The sequence below is a fragment of the Cynocephalus volans genome, chromosome 3 (genome assembly GCF_027409185.1).
Source record: "Cynocephalus volans isolate mCynVol1 chromosome 3, mCynVol1.pri, whole genome shotgun sequence".
Classification (NCBI taxonomy): Eukaryota; Metazoa; Chordata; class Mammalia; order Dermoptera; family Cynocephalidae; genus Cynocephalus; species Cynocephalus volans.
The window spans coordinates 23,783,292-23,797,724 of record NC_084462.1 but is presented as its reverse complement, the minus strand read 5'-3'; the positions used below and the strand labels follow the sequence as shown (position 1 = coordinate 23,797,724).

Below are 14,433 nucleotides of genomic sequence, written 5' to 3'. Positions count from 1 at the left end.
CTTAGGTAAACTCAGATGACATTATTTAGAGAAATCCTGGGAAAAGAAGATGTTTTTATCCTGTTGTATTTTAAACAAATATGGGAATTACTTTCAAGCTAAGTAGTCTAGATTAGTGTAGCCATAAATATTCCAAAGGCCTGAGAAATCATCATTCAGTGTATCACAGTCAGTTCTCCATTCCGTCCTTATACAGTGTTTGGAATTTATTTACTGCCTAGACCTTCCTGAACTTATACTGTAAAACCTCCTCACCTTTTCTGCTTGTTGGGCAGACTTACTACCTCTGAGAGGTAGTCTCCCTGATTTGTAAACCTAATAAATGCCTCCGTACAGACTGCAGTGTTTCGCGTTGACAGTAGTAACCCTCTACGGCTATAAACTGGATTTTCCCTGGATCTCTATGCTCCAGCATGGCCGATGTTTAGCTGCTCACTGGCCTGGGCTCTGCTGATGCCCATTACTCTAACCCAAATGTCTACCGGGTCTGGATAGGGAAACGGTGGGCTGGCAAAGGGACACTGTCAGCCAGGTTCCCCAGGCTCCATTTCAACCCTATTCAGAGTTCATTTTATACAAGGATATTCAATGCCCTTTTCTAGGAGAATCAGAAAGTGAGGGGCAAAGAGGAGCTCAGCTTTCCCTGAAGCTTTCTGCAATCTCTTTACCCTCATCACAATGATCAATGTTTTCCAAGCAGATGGGAAATTCCTGTGTTTAAGCAAAGGGAGGCAGCTATAAATGGAAGGCTATCTTTTTTACTGGAATTCAGTTAAATCGCCAGAAAGTAGCCAGAACCCAACAGTATCTTTACATTTAGAAGAACACAGTCTTTAATCTCATGAGCATATTGTCTGGGCTCCACAAGGCTACAGGGGATAGCAGAATGATTGCTTCCCCACCCGAGGGGCGGCCCTCTTCCTGTGCCAATGTACCGAGTTCTCACAGCTCACTACAAATCTGGATGCCACACCTGGTTCCACATTTTCTTTTTGGACTAATTGGGATCAAGAAACAGAACCCAGTTGAGGTGGCAAAAGCGAATAGGGAAGTTTATTTAATGGACACATGGGATCTTACACTACCCAAGAAAGGAAGGGCACCCTTGGGCATGATAGGACCAGAAACTGGAAAGACATTAGCAATCAAGACAGACACCCCCACCACCAGCCCACACCTCTCTCTGTGTCTGTCTGTCTCTGAGCCTGCATGAGCTTCTATCTCTAATTTATTATTTGCTGATTTCACTTTTCTCCCTCTGGCACCCCAGACATTTCCTCCACTTGTCCATGGGGCACACATTTGCCCAGCACTCTCAGATTTCCTCTCTTCTTGATTCATGTCCCTGGCAAGAGACTGCAGGCATTGTTGGCTCCAAATCTAAATTTCTAAAGGAGAGAACTGGTTTGGCTCAGTGGTTAATGTGTCCACCTGATTCATGAGTTATATCCACTGGCAGGGGAGGTCAGGAGGCGTTACCCCTGTTCACCAGGGCTGTGTGGGTGCATGGTTTCTGGGAAGGAAAAAGGCTGGCCAGGCAGATGGGTCATAGTGTCTGCTGGAGACTCTTTCAGCTGCCCAGAGCAAGGGCATGGCTGAAAGAGGACACACCTTGGAAGTTCCCCAGGGACTCACAACATCTTCTCAGACCCAGAAGTACAAGTTAAAAAGGAGTAAAGATGAGACAAAACCCACTGACCCCAAACATGGTTTTTAGAAACATGATCTTCTTTGAGGGGTGGGACAAGATGCAGGTAACTCTACTGGGGCAAGACTGTCACTGGCATTCATAGAAGATGGGCATCTGGAGCCTGTACAGATGGTACTGCACTCCCAGGGCTTCTCCCTCAAGGACCAGTCAAGCCCCTGCCTGTGCCACTGTAGGCCCAGAGTGACCTGAGGCTTCCTGCCCCTGAGGCATCTCTGTAATTTTCCTACTGAGGAGAAGGAACCAGGGCTCCTGGAAGCTGCTCAGATTCCTGGCACACAGAACAGGCCAGGCCTGCTCTGTGTTAAATTCCAGCCTTCCTGGAAAGGTGCTGGAAAAGTAATTGGGGAGGCTGGGCCTGCTTCTTGGGAAGGGCGAGGCCCGGCAGGGGAAAGGTGATAGAATTAGATATCAGGGTTGGCAGCCATCAAGGGCCTGCAGCCTTGAAGGAGCCCTCACCGCCAGGGTCTTCCTTCTGTGTTTGGAAGTATTCCACAGGTGAATGCTTTCAAAACAACAACAAGATTTATAGCAAAAGCATCAGCAGACTCTTTTAAGTTCGTTGTTAAACTTCCTGGATTGGCCCTCAAATTTGTAAATCTTTTATATTTTCCAGCACTTTATCCTTGTAATGAACCGATAGATGTGTTCCCCTGAGTTCTCTGAGCTGCTCTAGCATATTAATGGAACCTGAGGAGATTGGGGGAACCCAGAGCCAGTTGGTCAGAAGCACAGGCCACCACCTGTGCTTGCAACTGGCATCTGAATACCTGAGGCTGAGTAGTTTATAAAGAACAGAAACTTATTTCTCATGGTCCTGGGAAGTTCAAGAACAATGCTCTGGAAGGTTTGGTGTCTGCTCAGGGCCTGGCCTCTGCTTCTGAGATGGTGCTTTGAACACTACATCCTCCAGAGAGGAGGAATGCTGTGTCCTTGCGTGGTGGGAGAGTGAGGGAGCAAGAGCGAGAGGGAGAGAGAGAGAAAGAGCCCCCTCCCACAAGCCCTTTTTTTTAGTGGCATTAACCCATTTGCAAGGGCAGAGCCCTCATGACCTAAACACTTCCCGTTTGGACCCACCTCCCAACACTGTCAAAGTGGGAATTAAGTTTCCAACACATAAATTTGGGGGGACACATTCAAATCATATCAGATGTTTTTAAAAGTCTAAATCAGATCATATTGCTATCTTAGTTAAAACCCACCACTAGTTGCTATTGCAATCTAAACTCCTTGCCAAGACCTACAAGGCCCTACGTGATCTGGCTTCTGCTGGCCTTTTCAATACCATCTCGTATTGCTCTCCTCTTGTTCATGATGCTCCAGCTCCACTGGTCTTTATTCCATTTTTCAGACACACCAAGATCATCCCTGACCCAGGGCCTTGGCATTTGCTGTGCCCTCTGCCTGGGATGCTCTCTCCAGAGCTTCTCGTGATGGTGTTCTGTTCATCAGTTAGAGTTGAATTCAAATTTCATCTCCTTAGAGAAAGGGCTTTTCTTACCTCCTCTCCCCGTCATTCCTTGCCTTGTTATTCATGGCACTTTATTTGTTGGTTTTTGTGTTGATAGCCAGTATCCCTCCTCTTGAATATAAATTCCAAGCAATCAGGGACTTTTCAGTTTCATTCACTGCAATATATACTAGAACGGTAATGAGGCACATGGTAGGTACTCACTAAATATTTGCTCAACCCATGAAAGAAGAAAGAAAGGAGGGGCTACTTTAGATGCTACTGAAAGGTTGAGCATGATTAGGGCAGAGATGAGTCCACCGGCTTTGGTTTTGACAACATGGAGTTCACTGGTAATGCCGGAAAGAACAATTTCAATGCAGGTGGGGAACGGATGCTCACTTGGGTGGTTAAAGGATGACTGGGAGGTGAAGGAATTAGGAAAGTGCGTATGGCCAACTCTCACTGACATTTTCTGTGAAGCAAAGAGAGCAATGGAGTGATGGCTGGAGGAGAAATGCTGTCATGAGAGGTTTTGTTTTGTTTTAAGATGGCAAATGCTATGTCTATTTTAGCTATGTCGAAGAGAAACAGGATAACTAGAAAGATGAGATCCTTGAATAGGAGAGGAAGGATGAGGTCCAGAGCAGAAGTGGAAGGATTGTTCTTCCATAGGAGGAAAGACATTTCCTCTTGTAAAACAAGAAAGAGAAGGTAGGGGAGATGATATGTCCCTGAGATTATGGTTTCAGTGGTGGGAGGATGGAGAATTTTAGTCTAATGAGCCCAGTTTTCTCAATGAAGTATTAGCGTCTCTCCTCTCCACCAATATTGGCTCATCTTCCTTTCTGTGCCTGGGTTCAGAGCTTGGCTCTACCATAAGATGCTTATAGACAAGTTTTAGATGTGCTCCAATCCAGAGTTTTTCCTAGAACATACTCTTACGTGCAGAAGATGTATAGCAGTGTACTCCCTCTATATGTGTGTAACTTCATTAATAAAAAGTAAAATCATTTGTGAGAAAATTCCACTGTGATGGTGGGCTCTGCAGGTGATTTTACAGTGGTAAATAGTCTGGAGGGGACAGCCTATGTGTCAGTGGAGGTTCTGATATCACCACCCTTTTCCCTCTCTTGCTAAAGGCCAGTGATTCTGAGCTCTTGTTTTATGGCTAGTTCTACATACAGGATGATGCCAGTTTCTTCAATGGCAATTGCTGAATTTGCAAAAGAAATTTATTTAAAATCATCTTCATTTAGAAATGAGAATGAGCCATATATCACTTTAGAAAGAGAGGTGGAAAAAATGAGATGTTATGAAGGTAGCTTAACCAATATCGGGTGTTACCATAGCAAGGAGATTCAGCATTTATACCTCAGAAATACCATCACAGATATCTCTACTTGGGGACAATGGGCTTTTTGCAGCTAGTTTCTCCCCAAACCCTCTAATCCACCATACTCATTAATATCCAGTTAATATCTGATCATGTCACTCTACTGTCAAAAAGCCTTCAATGATTACACTCAGAATAAAGATCAAACTTCCTAGCATGTCATTCAAAACTCTCCCAAGTTTGCCTAAAACACCTTTGGGACCTTACAGGGGATGATCTATTTTCGGTACATTTCTCTATCATATAAACCACTATCTAAGTGCCTTGTAACTGAGACACATTCAATAAACATTTGTCAAATGAGTGGATGGATGGATGGATTGACCATAACTCTAAATAATCAACGGAAAACCTTTGGGTTGAGATTCAGGAATTGGCAAAGTTGATTTCTGTACCTTTCCTATCATTTTTCTCACCTCCCTCTGCCTCCGTCTTTTATTCCTTAACTTTTTTTCCCCTGTTTTCTTCACATGAAGAAGGAACAGAAAAGAGAACCGGTGATAGAGTGGTCCGCCTTACTTGCACAGACAACCCTTCCATCTTTAGATAGTGTGAAATTTCGCTTCCCTCAAATGTGACGTCTTCCTTGAAATCATCCCTGATATTTCCATCTGAGAGAGACTCCGCATGGAAAGAATACACACTGGAGTTGAGGACTGGGGAAATGGTCATGGAAGGTGAGATTTTAGCTGGACCTTGACAGTGGGCATTGCTGTCATCAGCAGAATTAAGGTAAACTCCATACAGGAAAGGGCTGTCTCTGCTTTGTTCTACTGAGTCTCTACTGCTTATCAGAGTATCAGGCATATAGTAAAGGCTCAATGTGTAATTTTTGGATGAACCAATAACTGCACAAACAAAGGCAATAGAGAGAAAACACTGAATTTGTCTGATGGCCAATAAGTCTACTTGGCTGGAACAGCGAGAGCTACTGTGCAAGGGATGAGCAGAGCTCACCAAAGCTGAGAGGACTTCTCAGGGGGGTGCTGCATCTCTCCAGTGTACCTGGTGATGGTCCCGGCCTGTACATGTGAACTTGTGGTTTACTCATCAATCTTAAATGTTTATCCCGTTACTTTCTGTTTGTTCAAGGTGCTATCATAGTTTAAAGCATTATTTGCTATATTTTTCTTTCTTGACTATTTGAATTTTCTTCTCTGTGGCCCTCTACTGTTCACGTGGGGCTATTTTTTGCCCCAGAAGAGGGGAATGTGGATTTCATATACACTAAAGAATTAATTTCTCAGATTTGATTTTCAAAATGGAGCAAAAATACAACAAAAAATGAGTGTAGCCTTCAAATTTTAGCTTTCAGGGAAGGTAAGACAGTTATTCTGATTTCTGAAGGAAGAGAATGATTTCCTTAAGGAACTCAACTTGGAGGAGTGGTTTTGGAGGAATGCAGAGTGGCAGGCTGAGGATAGGGTGTTAAGGAAGCTATTGTCATGCAGGTGGGAAACACACAGTCACAGGCAGATGAGGGCTAATGAAAAGGTCAGGTGTGACTGAGTTCTGCTCTCCTTTTGGGTTTAACCTGTGCATGAATCAGTTGAAACAATACACTCAAGTGGATTTGGAGGGGTCCAAGAGCATCAGATCAATTCCTGCTTCCTTGGGAGCATGCCCTGGAGAGATGAGGTCTCCTGAATAACCTCTGACTATGTGTGGCTCAAGGCCAGCACGGTGTGGGAAAGGCTGAGTAGCTGGAACAGAGGGTGGTGTCTCACTGGGACAAGGGAGAGCTGGGGAAACAGGTACAGGAGAGGCTTGGGTTTGCATAAAAGAGGTTTCAGAGTACTAGGACCTCACAGCTAGAGGAGCCATGGATATCAGCAGTGAGTGCCTGAATAGTGCTCAAGGGACCAGGTGGTTGACACCACACTTGGGACATGCAGGTCAAGATGCCCAATAAACAGTGCTTGCAGTGGATACCAGGAATTTCAGATGAATCAAATGCTTGGGGGCAGAAGGAGTGATGAATGGAGGCGCATTTCACAGCACTTGACAATTACAGAATAGTCCGCTGTGCTGCGCAAGGAGATGATTGTTTATTAGGTTTACAGATTACACAATGGGATTTGCAAGGTGAGGTGATTTGGTGGTGAGAGTCAGCCCAGTGCCCGGTATTCAAGTCTTCTGTCTCCAAATCCCCCATCTGTCTGTCCCTGACACTGCCTCTGTGGGCCTTGCTGATGACACTGACAGTGACTGCTGAGGCTGAGCTGTCTCATGTCAGGCAGAAAGGGTGGCTACTGGGGCTGAGTCCCCGAGTTGCCAGCAGATCCTCCTACTGGTTCCCCAACCCACCGCACAATGAGGGGCCGGGCCAGGCTGCTGTGCTCCACATAGCAAAAGTAGGGGCCTCTGTCATGAACAGGGATTTGCACACTCATCCAGGCCTTGTAAGTGCCATTCCTGCTGGGAACAACTGCCCCCAACTCAGGCCCCAGTGGGACACCAGCTCGAGTCCAGTACAGAATAATATCTTCTGTGTTGAAGCCAGTGGCCTTGCACGTGAGTGTCTTCTTGCTTCCTGGGGCTGCACGGCTGGTGACTGACACAGAGGGAGGGTCTGTGGGGAGATAGAGGGTGGAGAGTGAAGGCTTGAGGTTGAATTCCCTGACCCATGTCACTTCTCACCCCCACTCCTGGATATCAGCAATCAGCAGAGCTCAAAGCTCCACACCCGCCTCCCCCAAGAGAACGTTAGGAAGATCAGGGGAGGCTGAGGCTTCCCCAGAGCCTTCTTGCTGGGTCATGTAATGTCCTCAGCCACTCTCTAGGCCCCTCCACACCCCACCGTGCATTGACTTCTGAGGGCAACAAGTTGTGAATGTCCCATCGCCTTCCCCATTCATTCCCAAATATCAGTGGGCTTTGTGGGCCCCCTCCCCCAATCTCAGCCCAGCCCCTGGTTCTCTCTGTGGCTCTTTCCTTCAAACTCTTCCCTGCTCCATGGCACAATCTTTATTCTCAGTCCTTCTCAAATCTAGCTCTCAGCTTGTGGCAATCAGTTCTGCTCACATTGGCTGGTATTCGTCCTTCCTAGGCAGACATTTAAACACCTGCCTTCTCTCCACAGACAAGACAGGAGGCATCATCGCAGAGAGAACTGACAATGGGATTTGGGATCTGAAATGTGGAATTCAAGTCCTGACTCTGCCCCTTACGACCACTATTAACCTAACCTCTCTGCCCCTACCTTCTGCATCTGTCAAATGGGGTATTTAGGGAAGCCCGCCACTGACTCGCTGGCTTTTCTGTACCATCCTGCCTGAAATTTTGATCAATGTTCTTTTCAGACCCCACATCATGTCTTCCCAGGGATGGAATTAATCCTAGGAGGTGCAATTTGGGCGAATAAGGGAGTTCCAGAAGTGGACAGACAAGCCTGAGATGTTCCCCTGAGCTCCCAGCCTGAGATCCCCTTGGTCTTTGCCAGCTCAGTACTGGGAACAGCCCATAGGACAAAGTGAGTACCTTTTTGGTCCAGGTACAGATTGCTGTATTCCAGGTACCTTCTCAGCATGGCGGGGCACTCCTCCTCCAGGTACTCCCTGGCTCTGTACACAGAGCCTTCTGTCTCCCACTTGTGCTTGATCATCACGGCGGCTGGGTCCAAGGGGATCCAGGCTGGGATTGTTGTGTTGAATTCGATGAAGTCCCGTCCATCATATGCGTTCCTCCAGAACGCCCCACTGCTTCTGTTATTCCTGATCTCACAGCCAAACATTTCCTGTAGAATGTGAGACCCTGAAGCCTCCCCCGACCCCACAGGGATTCAGTCAGCCTGGAACCAACTCCATCTGAATAACTCTGATTCCTGTATACTTTGCAGCCAATAGTAAACAAAGTTTTTGAAATGTCAGCATGCAATCCCTTCATGTTGGCAAATAGGTTACTAGGCAGGTATAAGCAGGCAGAGAGGAGAAACTGGTTGGTTTGGCATTTCAGGGCAGTCTGAGATAAGACATATTTTTTCCAGCCAGGGAACAGAAAAGAGATACAGACTATGGACAGATCTCTATCCTGTATCATCTCATTTAATGAAGCTTATTTCTTTAATTATAGAGTGAGTTCTCAGCAATCTGACACAATTACACCAATGTGCATTTCCAATTTATAGAATAATAAGAGAAATAATAGAAATTATTTGTGATTTCATGAGGATTACAGGAATCTCTCCTTTTCTGTCAATTCTAGGTGCAGTTCTATCACCAGTTGAGTAAATATAATTCGATCACTTCTTCCATATTTTTTGGTGGTGGTTGTCTTTATTCCATACCCTTAAAACCCCAAACGCTTACTTATTAACCCACAAATCTCCAAAATTGATTGCCTAAGGGCAGGGGTTCACAAGCTCCCCATATTGACTCTACAAGGAAGGGTTTACCCAATGCTGGTTAGTGCTGTTGGCACAGGCTCTAGTAGGTCTCAAGCTACCTGGCCTAAAGTCACAGATCTCCCCACACCCCAATCTGGCTTCTTCCATACACTTGAGCCATTAACCTTTGCTTTTCTCATCTCTGAAATGGCAACAGTCCTATTTTCTCGAAGGTTACCGTGAGCGTTAAAGGTTTTAATAAATGCGCCTGGCACAGAGTAAGGGCTCACACTTGTTAGCTGTTACTATTTTCTAATACCCTGTATTCATGTCTTTATCTCTGCATCCTCCTTACTCACAGTTTCTACTTCAACATTTCTATTCCATCAATCACAGTTTCTTTCAATGGCCTTCTTGGTCACCTGTGTCCTCCTACCTCCTATTTCTGACATACCGCACAGGTCATTCCTTTCCAAGACTTCCCGTTTTACACCTCTCAGATTTCTGCATGACTCTTGCCACCTGTTGGAAACCTTCAGACTCCATGTAGCTTCTTGGGCATTTTTGCACTCAGAAGCCCAGCTCTTGACACCCACCCTATAATAACTTGACATCAGCAGTTCACCAGACCTGAGACTGGCTGCCTTGGGGGTAGGCAGTGTGGGTCAGGAGACAGAGTGCTGGGCTGGGAGACAGAAGGACTAGTCTGCATCTGGACTCTACCACCTGCTCCTCCCACCACATGTAAAGATGACTCCTCCTGTGTCTTCTTTCTATGGACAGGAGGCTCTTTATGATTCCAGGAACTCTAATAGGCTGTGGTTTGAATCCAGCACTTACTGATCTCCCAGTATGGGCCATGGCTTGTGCTAGGAATGTTTTGTCTATTCTTTTGACAGATTTCAACCAATCAAATATGACTGCCTAAGCCCTGTCCTAGCCAATGAGGCCACAGGGAATATCACAGCCGACTTTTGTATCTTTCATGGAATCGACCAAGACAAGGTTGCAACACCTTTTAAAGGTAGGACTCAGTGCTCCAATTTTTGAGATTCTGACCAAATAATTGAGAAACTTGCTCATGGCCAAATGGCTGGTGACTGGTGAAGTCACCAGGTAACCTGGGTCTGGCTGGCTACAAGGTTGGCTCACTCTGCTCCCAACATCCCTGGACAGGGTGAGTCTGACACCTTCTAACGTGAGGTCAGGCTTGGGCAGGTGGGGTGTTGAGGTGAGTTGTCACAGGTTGCTGGATAAGAAGTGACTCTGACATGGACTGCTGTGTGAGCTGAGGCTGGGGGGAGCATGGGGGAAGCGATAGGGAGGGAGGGAGCAGATGTGCTGTGGGGTGGGGGGAAGGCGGACATGTCTGTACATTTCTCCCTGTGCCTCCTGTTCCTCCTTTGGGGTGGGGACTGTCCCCTCCGGCTGACCTCTTTCTTCTCATGTATCCAGGACTCCCTCTTGAGCTAAGACCTACCACCCCAGCCATCTGTTGTCCACTGACCTTCACTGTCATTGTAATAGTCCATGATTTCTTGCAGGGTCTTCATGTAGAAATCCTGCCTGGCCTGCTGAAGTCGGGTCTCATTCTTCCAGTCTTTTATTCCTTCCACATGCTTCCATGGTCCCAGGGGCTCAGCCTTCCTGCTGTTACTATTGTACTCATAGAAGGGCTGGTCATTTAGGTAGACAATGCCCTGGAGCATGGGGATGCCTTCTCTTGGCCTGGACCGCCCAGTGTAGACATAGGTCAGAGAGTAATTACCTAAAAATGAACAGAAGACTCTGATTGGGAGGGGTCCAGTGTGGGGCAGCAGAGGGCCAGGAGGGAAGACCTGGCCTCTGGGCTTCTTCTTTCCCAGCTGTCTGCCCTGCTGTCAGCCTCATCCGTTGGAGGCTCGCTCCAGTGAACAGGCTCTACTTCTATTCTGGGGACAATATTTCAGAGACCATTCTGTGTCTTCACTACATTGTTTCCTCTGCTTGGCACCTAAGAAGATCATATTTCTCAGTCTCCTTGCAGGTCTTTTGGGACGATGATATGAGTTATGGCAAAAGGGAAGTGACATCTTTCTTGTGGTCAAAGCCCTATGAGCTGGCTAGACTTTGCTGTCTCTGTTCCATTTAGATGATGACTGTGGAGGCCACAGAATGAAATGGAAGAGTCCCAGGACAAAAACAGCTTGGATCCCTGAGTCATTCTGTGGAAGATGGAAGAGATGTCCTATGTGCATTGAACTAGAGTTGAATGAGAAAAAAGTGTTGCAGGGTTTCATCACTGAATCCTTTATATGTTATTGCAAAATAGCCTCATGTAACCTGACAAACACCCTTGGTTAATGATGGGGATATATTCTATAAAATAGGTCATTAGGCATTTTTGTTCTTGTGCAAACATCATAGAGTGTGCTTACACACACCTATATGGTGTAGTCTATGACCCACCTAGACTACATGGGGTAGCCATTACCACCTGAAGGGACCACCATTGCGTGTGAGGTCCATCTTTGAGTAGTGCATGACTGCACATCGATAAACTTCCCTGGAGAACCCTGAGTCATGCAGATTTTTGTGTAGATTGTGATCAACATTCTAAATATGATTAGTTGTTATAAAACTAACATAAAGCACCTACGCTGATTTCACAATGTACCAAACGTTCAACTTGCACAGTTGAGTAATCATTAACTTACATGTCATCATCCTGAAAATAAGTTTGCCATAAGCAGCCTCATTCTCCCCACCTAAAATTGACTCTGCATCTTCTGAGCCCCTCTGTCTTTTCACCCAGTCACTTGCCTCCCAGGCCACTCTGTCCTTGTCTGACTGGCTGAGGCCACCAGTTTCCTTGCAGTGGCATCTCTGCAGCTCACCTGCCTTCACATTTGCCCCACGGGGCGCTGTCTTTCCCCGAGAGTCAGACCAGTGCATCCAGCCCCTGGAAGGAGGGAAGCACCTGGAGAAGGAGCTGTCCATGTGCAGGTCCTGCTCCATCCTGGCTGCCTGACCTCAGGCAAGTCACTTCACCTCTCGGGATCTTAGTTGTTCGTTTTTCTTTCATCTGTAAACTAGGGGTTTAGATTCAGATTCCTTTAGGCCGTATTGAGCTTGAGTCCAGAGCTCCGTGAGTGTTTCCAGAGTGTGTGAGCTGAGTTAGTGACAGCCTCGGACACCTATTAATACGGCACACGAGGAACCCCGGCTGCATTTGTGGCACTTCTGCCAGCACGTCCACCCTGCTCCTCCCCTTCCTGCCATTTTTCTCCCATGCCCATCGCTTGCTCTCCCCTCTCACCATCTTGGGCGTCCTGGAGGAACGCAGAACCCAGAAGGAGCAGCAGGGACATCAGGACAGGCACCATTGTTGCCATCGTGCCTACTTGAAAGGTTTGCAGCAGGAGACACAGGTATTTCTCTGGGTCCCGGAGCCCTGCCCAGGGGTTGGTGAATCTACAGACAAATGAGATTGGCAGAATGGGCTCCTCCCCTAACAGTGGGAAAACAGGACATGCAAAACAGGCTGGCAGAGGTTGTGTTCAGTGATTCCAAAGACAGGATATACAGACTGGGAGCTGGGATAGCTGATCTTTACACTGGGCCTCTATGTCTTCTTTGGGTGACAGAATGCCAGAGTGCAGGAGGTATGTGTGGCTCATGGCAGAGGCCTGGCACGTGTGTCACCCTTCCAGTCTGTGATGACATCCCCACCTTGAAGTCAGTGGGGGTATTGGATGTTGTCAGACCACATTTTATTCTTTCACTCTAGAAAATTCTGCACACGTGTAGGTCCTGGTCCTGGGTAGACCCCAGCTAGGGTCTACCACACCCCACCCCACCAGAGCTCTGTCTGGAGGACATTCACATGTCTCCCTCACTCACTTTTCACGATGGGTGAATCCAAACCTTTCTTCACGGAAACAGAAATAGCCAGATACCTCTTTTAGTAGCTTCCCTTGCAAAAGAAACAACAGCTGTGCACATGACTTTGGCTCAGCAAGCAGATGCACCTGCCCTGGACGAGGGTCTGCGAAGCAAAGAAGCAGATACAGCTGACAGCCTTCTCTGGTGGTCTTGGTAGCGGTGCAAGTGCCAGCTCCTGGGGGCAGCAGAGCAGCCTCAGTCATAGGGTGTCCAGTGTGCAGTCCATGGTGGTGTCCTGAGTCTACGCTGTGGCATGTGGTGCCCCCTGCTGGCAGATGCGGTGTGTTTCCAGGCCCAGGTCCAGGAGTGATTTCAACTGAACTTCTCCTGCCTAATTCTGAGCCTGAGTTCTCCAGCCTCTCCGTGGACTCTGAGAGCTAACCATTAATACTTTTATGTTCTGATTAATGTCGGAGTGGGATTCTGTTTCTAGCAATGAGTGATCTTGGCTGATACAGATATTGGTACAAGGATGGTTTTCAGGCAGCAGACGCTCAGGAAAATGGACACTGACCTGAGACAGAACTCCTGTTGGCAGATAGGAGGCAATTTTCACAAGCACAGGGGTAGTGTCTGTCATGTTCCTTTCTCTGTCCCTAGTGCTCAGCCCAGTGCTCGGCAGAAAGAAGACCAAGAACCAAACAGATCATTGGATATCACTGGATAATGAGCAAAGACAGAAGGAGACAGCCACAGACACATTTGAGGGTTACTGAGGCCAATTTGGCAGAAACAGAGTTCATGAAGAAGAGGGAGGGTGGGGTAGGTGGGGGTGATGCCTGCAAAGGGGAGTTGGAAGCAGAGTCTGGACAGCAGCAACCCACTGCACGTGTCCAGTGTCATCCAGCGAAAGCACATTTCCATGATGTGTCTCTTCTCTCTCCGCCTGTGTTCTCTAGGTGCCCCATTCCTCTAGGTCAGCAGTTCTCAATCTTTCTGTGCCATCTTCTTTGCCAGATATTCTCAAGATCATTTCTGGTGCATGAAATAAAATGCACAGGATACAGAGGAAACCAGTTATGTGGAAATCGGGTCTCTCCATGCATCTTTGGGGTCCGATGGGCTCTTTGCAGAGGGTCCCTCAAGCACAGAGTGACATGCTCTTCTAAGCTGACTGAGGAGTTATTACAGAAGGAGATAATTGTGGCAGTGAGACTCTCCTGGGGTGGGGCCTCCTCAAGTTGCACTTGAAATTGGTCCTGCCTGCAGCGAGATCGGTCGGTGGTACTTTGTTGTGTGGGTGGGAGGCAACCGTAGAGGGACCCAAATTTGGGTCTCTGGACCTGGTTGTCCTCCCTGGTGATCTCAGTCGATGCCCATGGCCAGCCCCACTCCCAGGTCACCTCCCTCATCAGGCCCCTCCTCATCAGCTGTGTCATCCCCAGGTGGTTAGGGACAATCTTCTGACCTCTCCTTGCTAAGCCGTCCTAAGCCTTCACACGTCCCGTGAAACCAGACGCCCTCCTGAAGGTTTTCTCGGGGTGTCTGAGCAGCTCTGTGCCCCTCCCCACCTCTGGCAAACCTGGGCAGGACTGGGGTCTTCTGAGGTTTCCTCCCCCTTGTCCACCCCCGCCCCCTGCTCTCCCAGGTGGGATCGAATCTCACTTTCCAGTTTTTCTTAGTCCCTTTTT

General features: G+C 47.5%; 2 protein-coding genes across 3 annotated transcripts in view; one reads left to right on the top strand and one right to left on the bottom strand.

The window, feature by feature from the left end:
* The window catches only part of GJC3 (gap junction protein gamma 3), a 93,470-nt gene that overhangs the window by 33,279 nt on the left and 45,758 nt on the right, over nucleotides 1-14,433 (top strand). The window lies entirely within an intron of this gene.
* On the bottom strand, nucleotides 6,592-12,292 carry LOC134371552 (zinc-alpha-2-glycoprotein-like). Its single transcript, XM_063088378.1, has 4 exons — nucleotides 12,177-12,292; nucleotides 10,386-10,646; nucleotides 8,035-8,307; nucleotides 6,592-7,126 (listed from the first exon to the last, which is right to left on the bottom strand). The coding sequence occupies exons 1-4, from the start codon at nucleotides 12,250-12,252 to the stop codon at nucleotides 6,804-6,806; spliced, it is 933 nt and encodes a 310-aa protein (XP_062944448.1). The 5' UTR covers nucleotides 12,253-12,292; the 3' UTR covers nucleotides 6,592-6,803.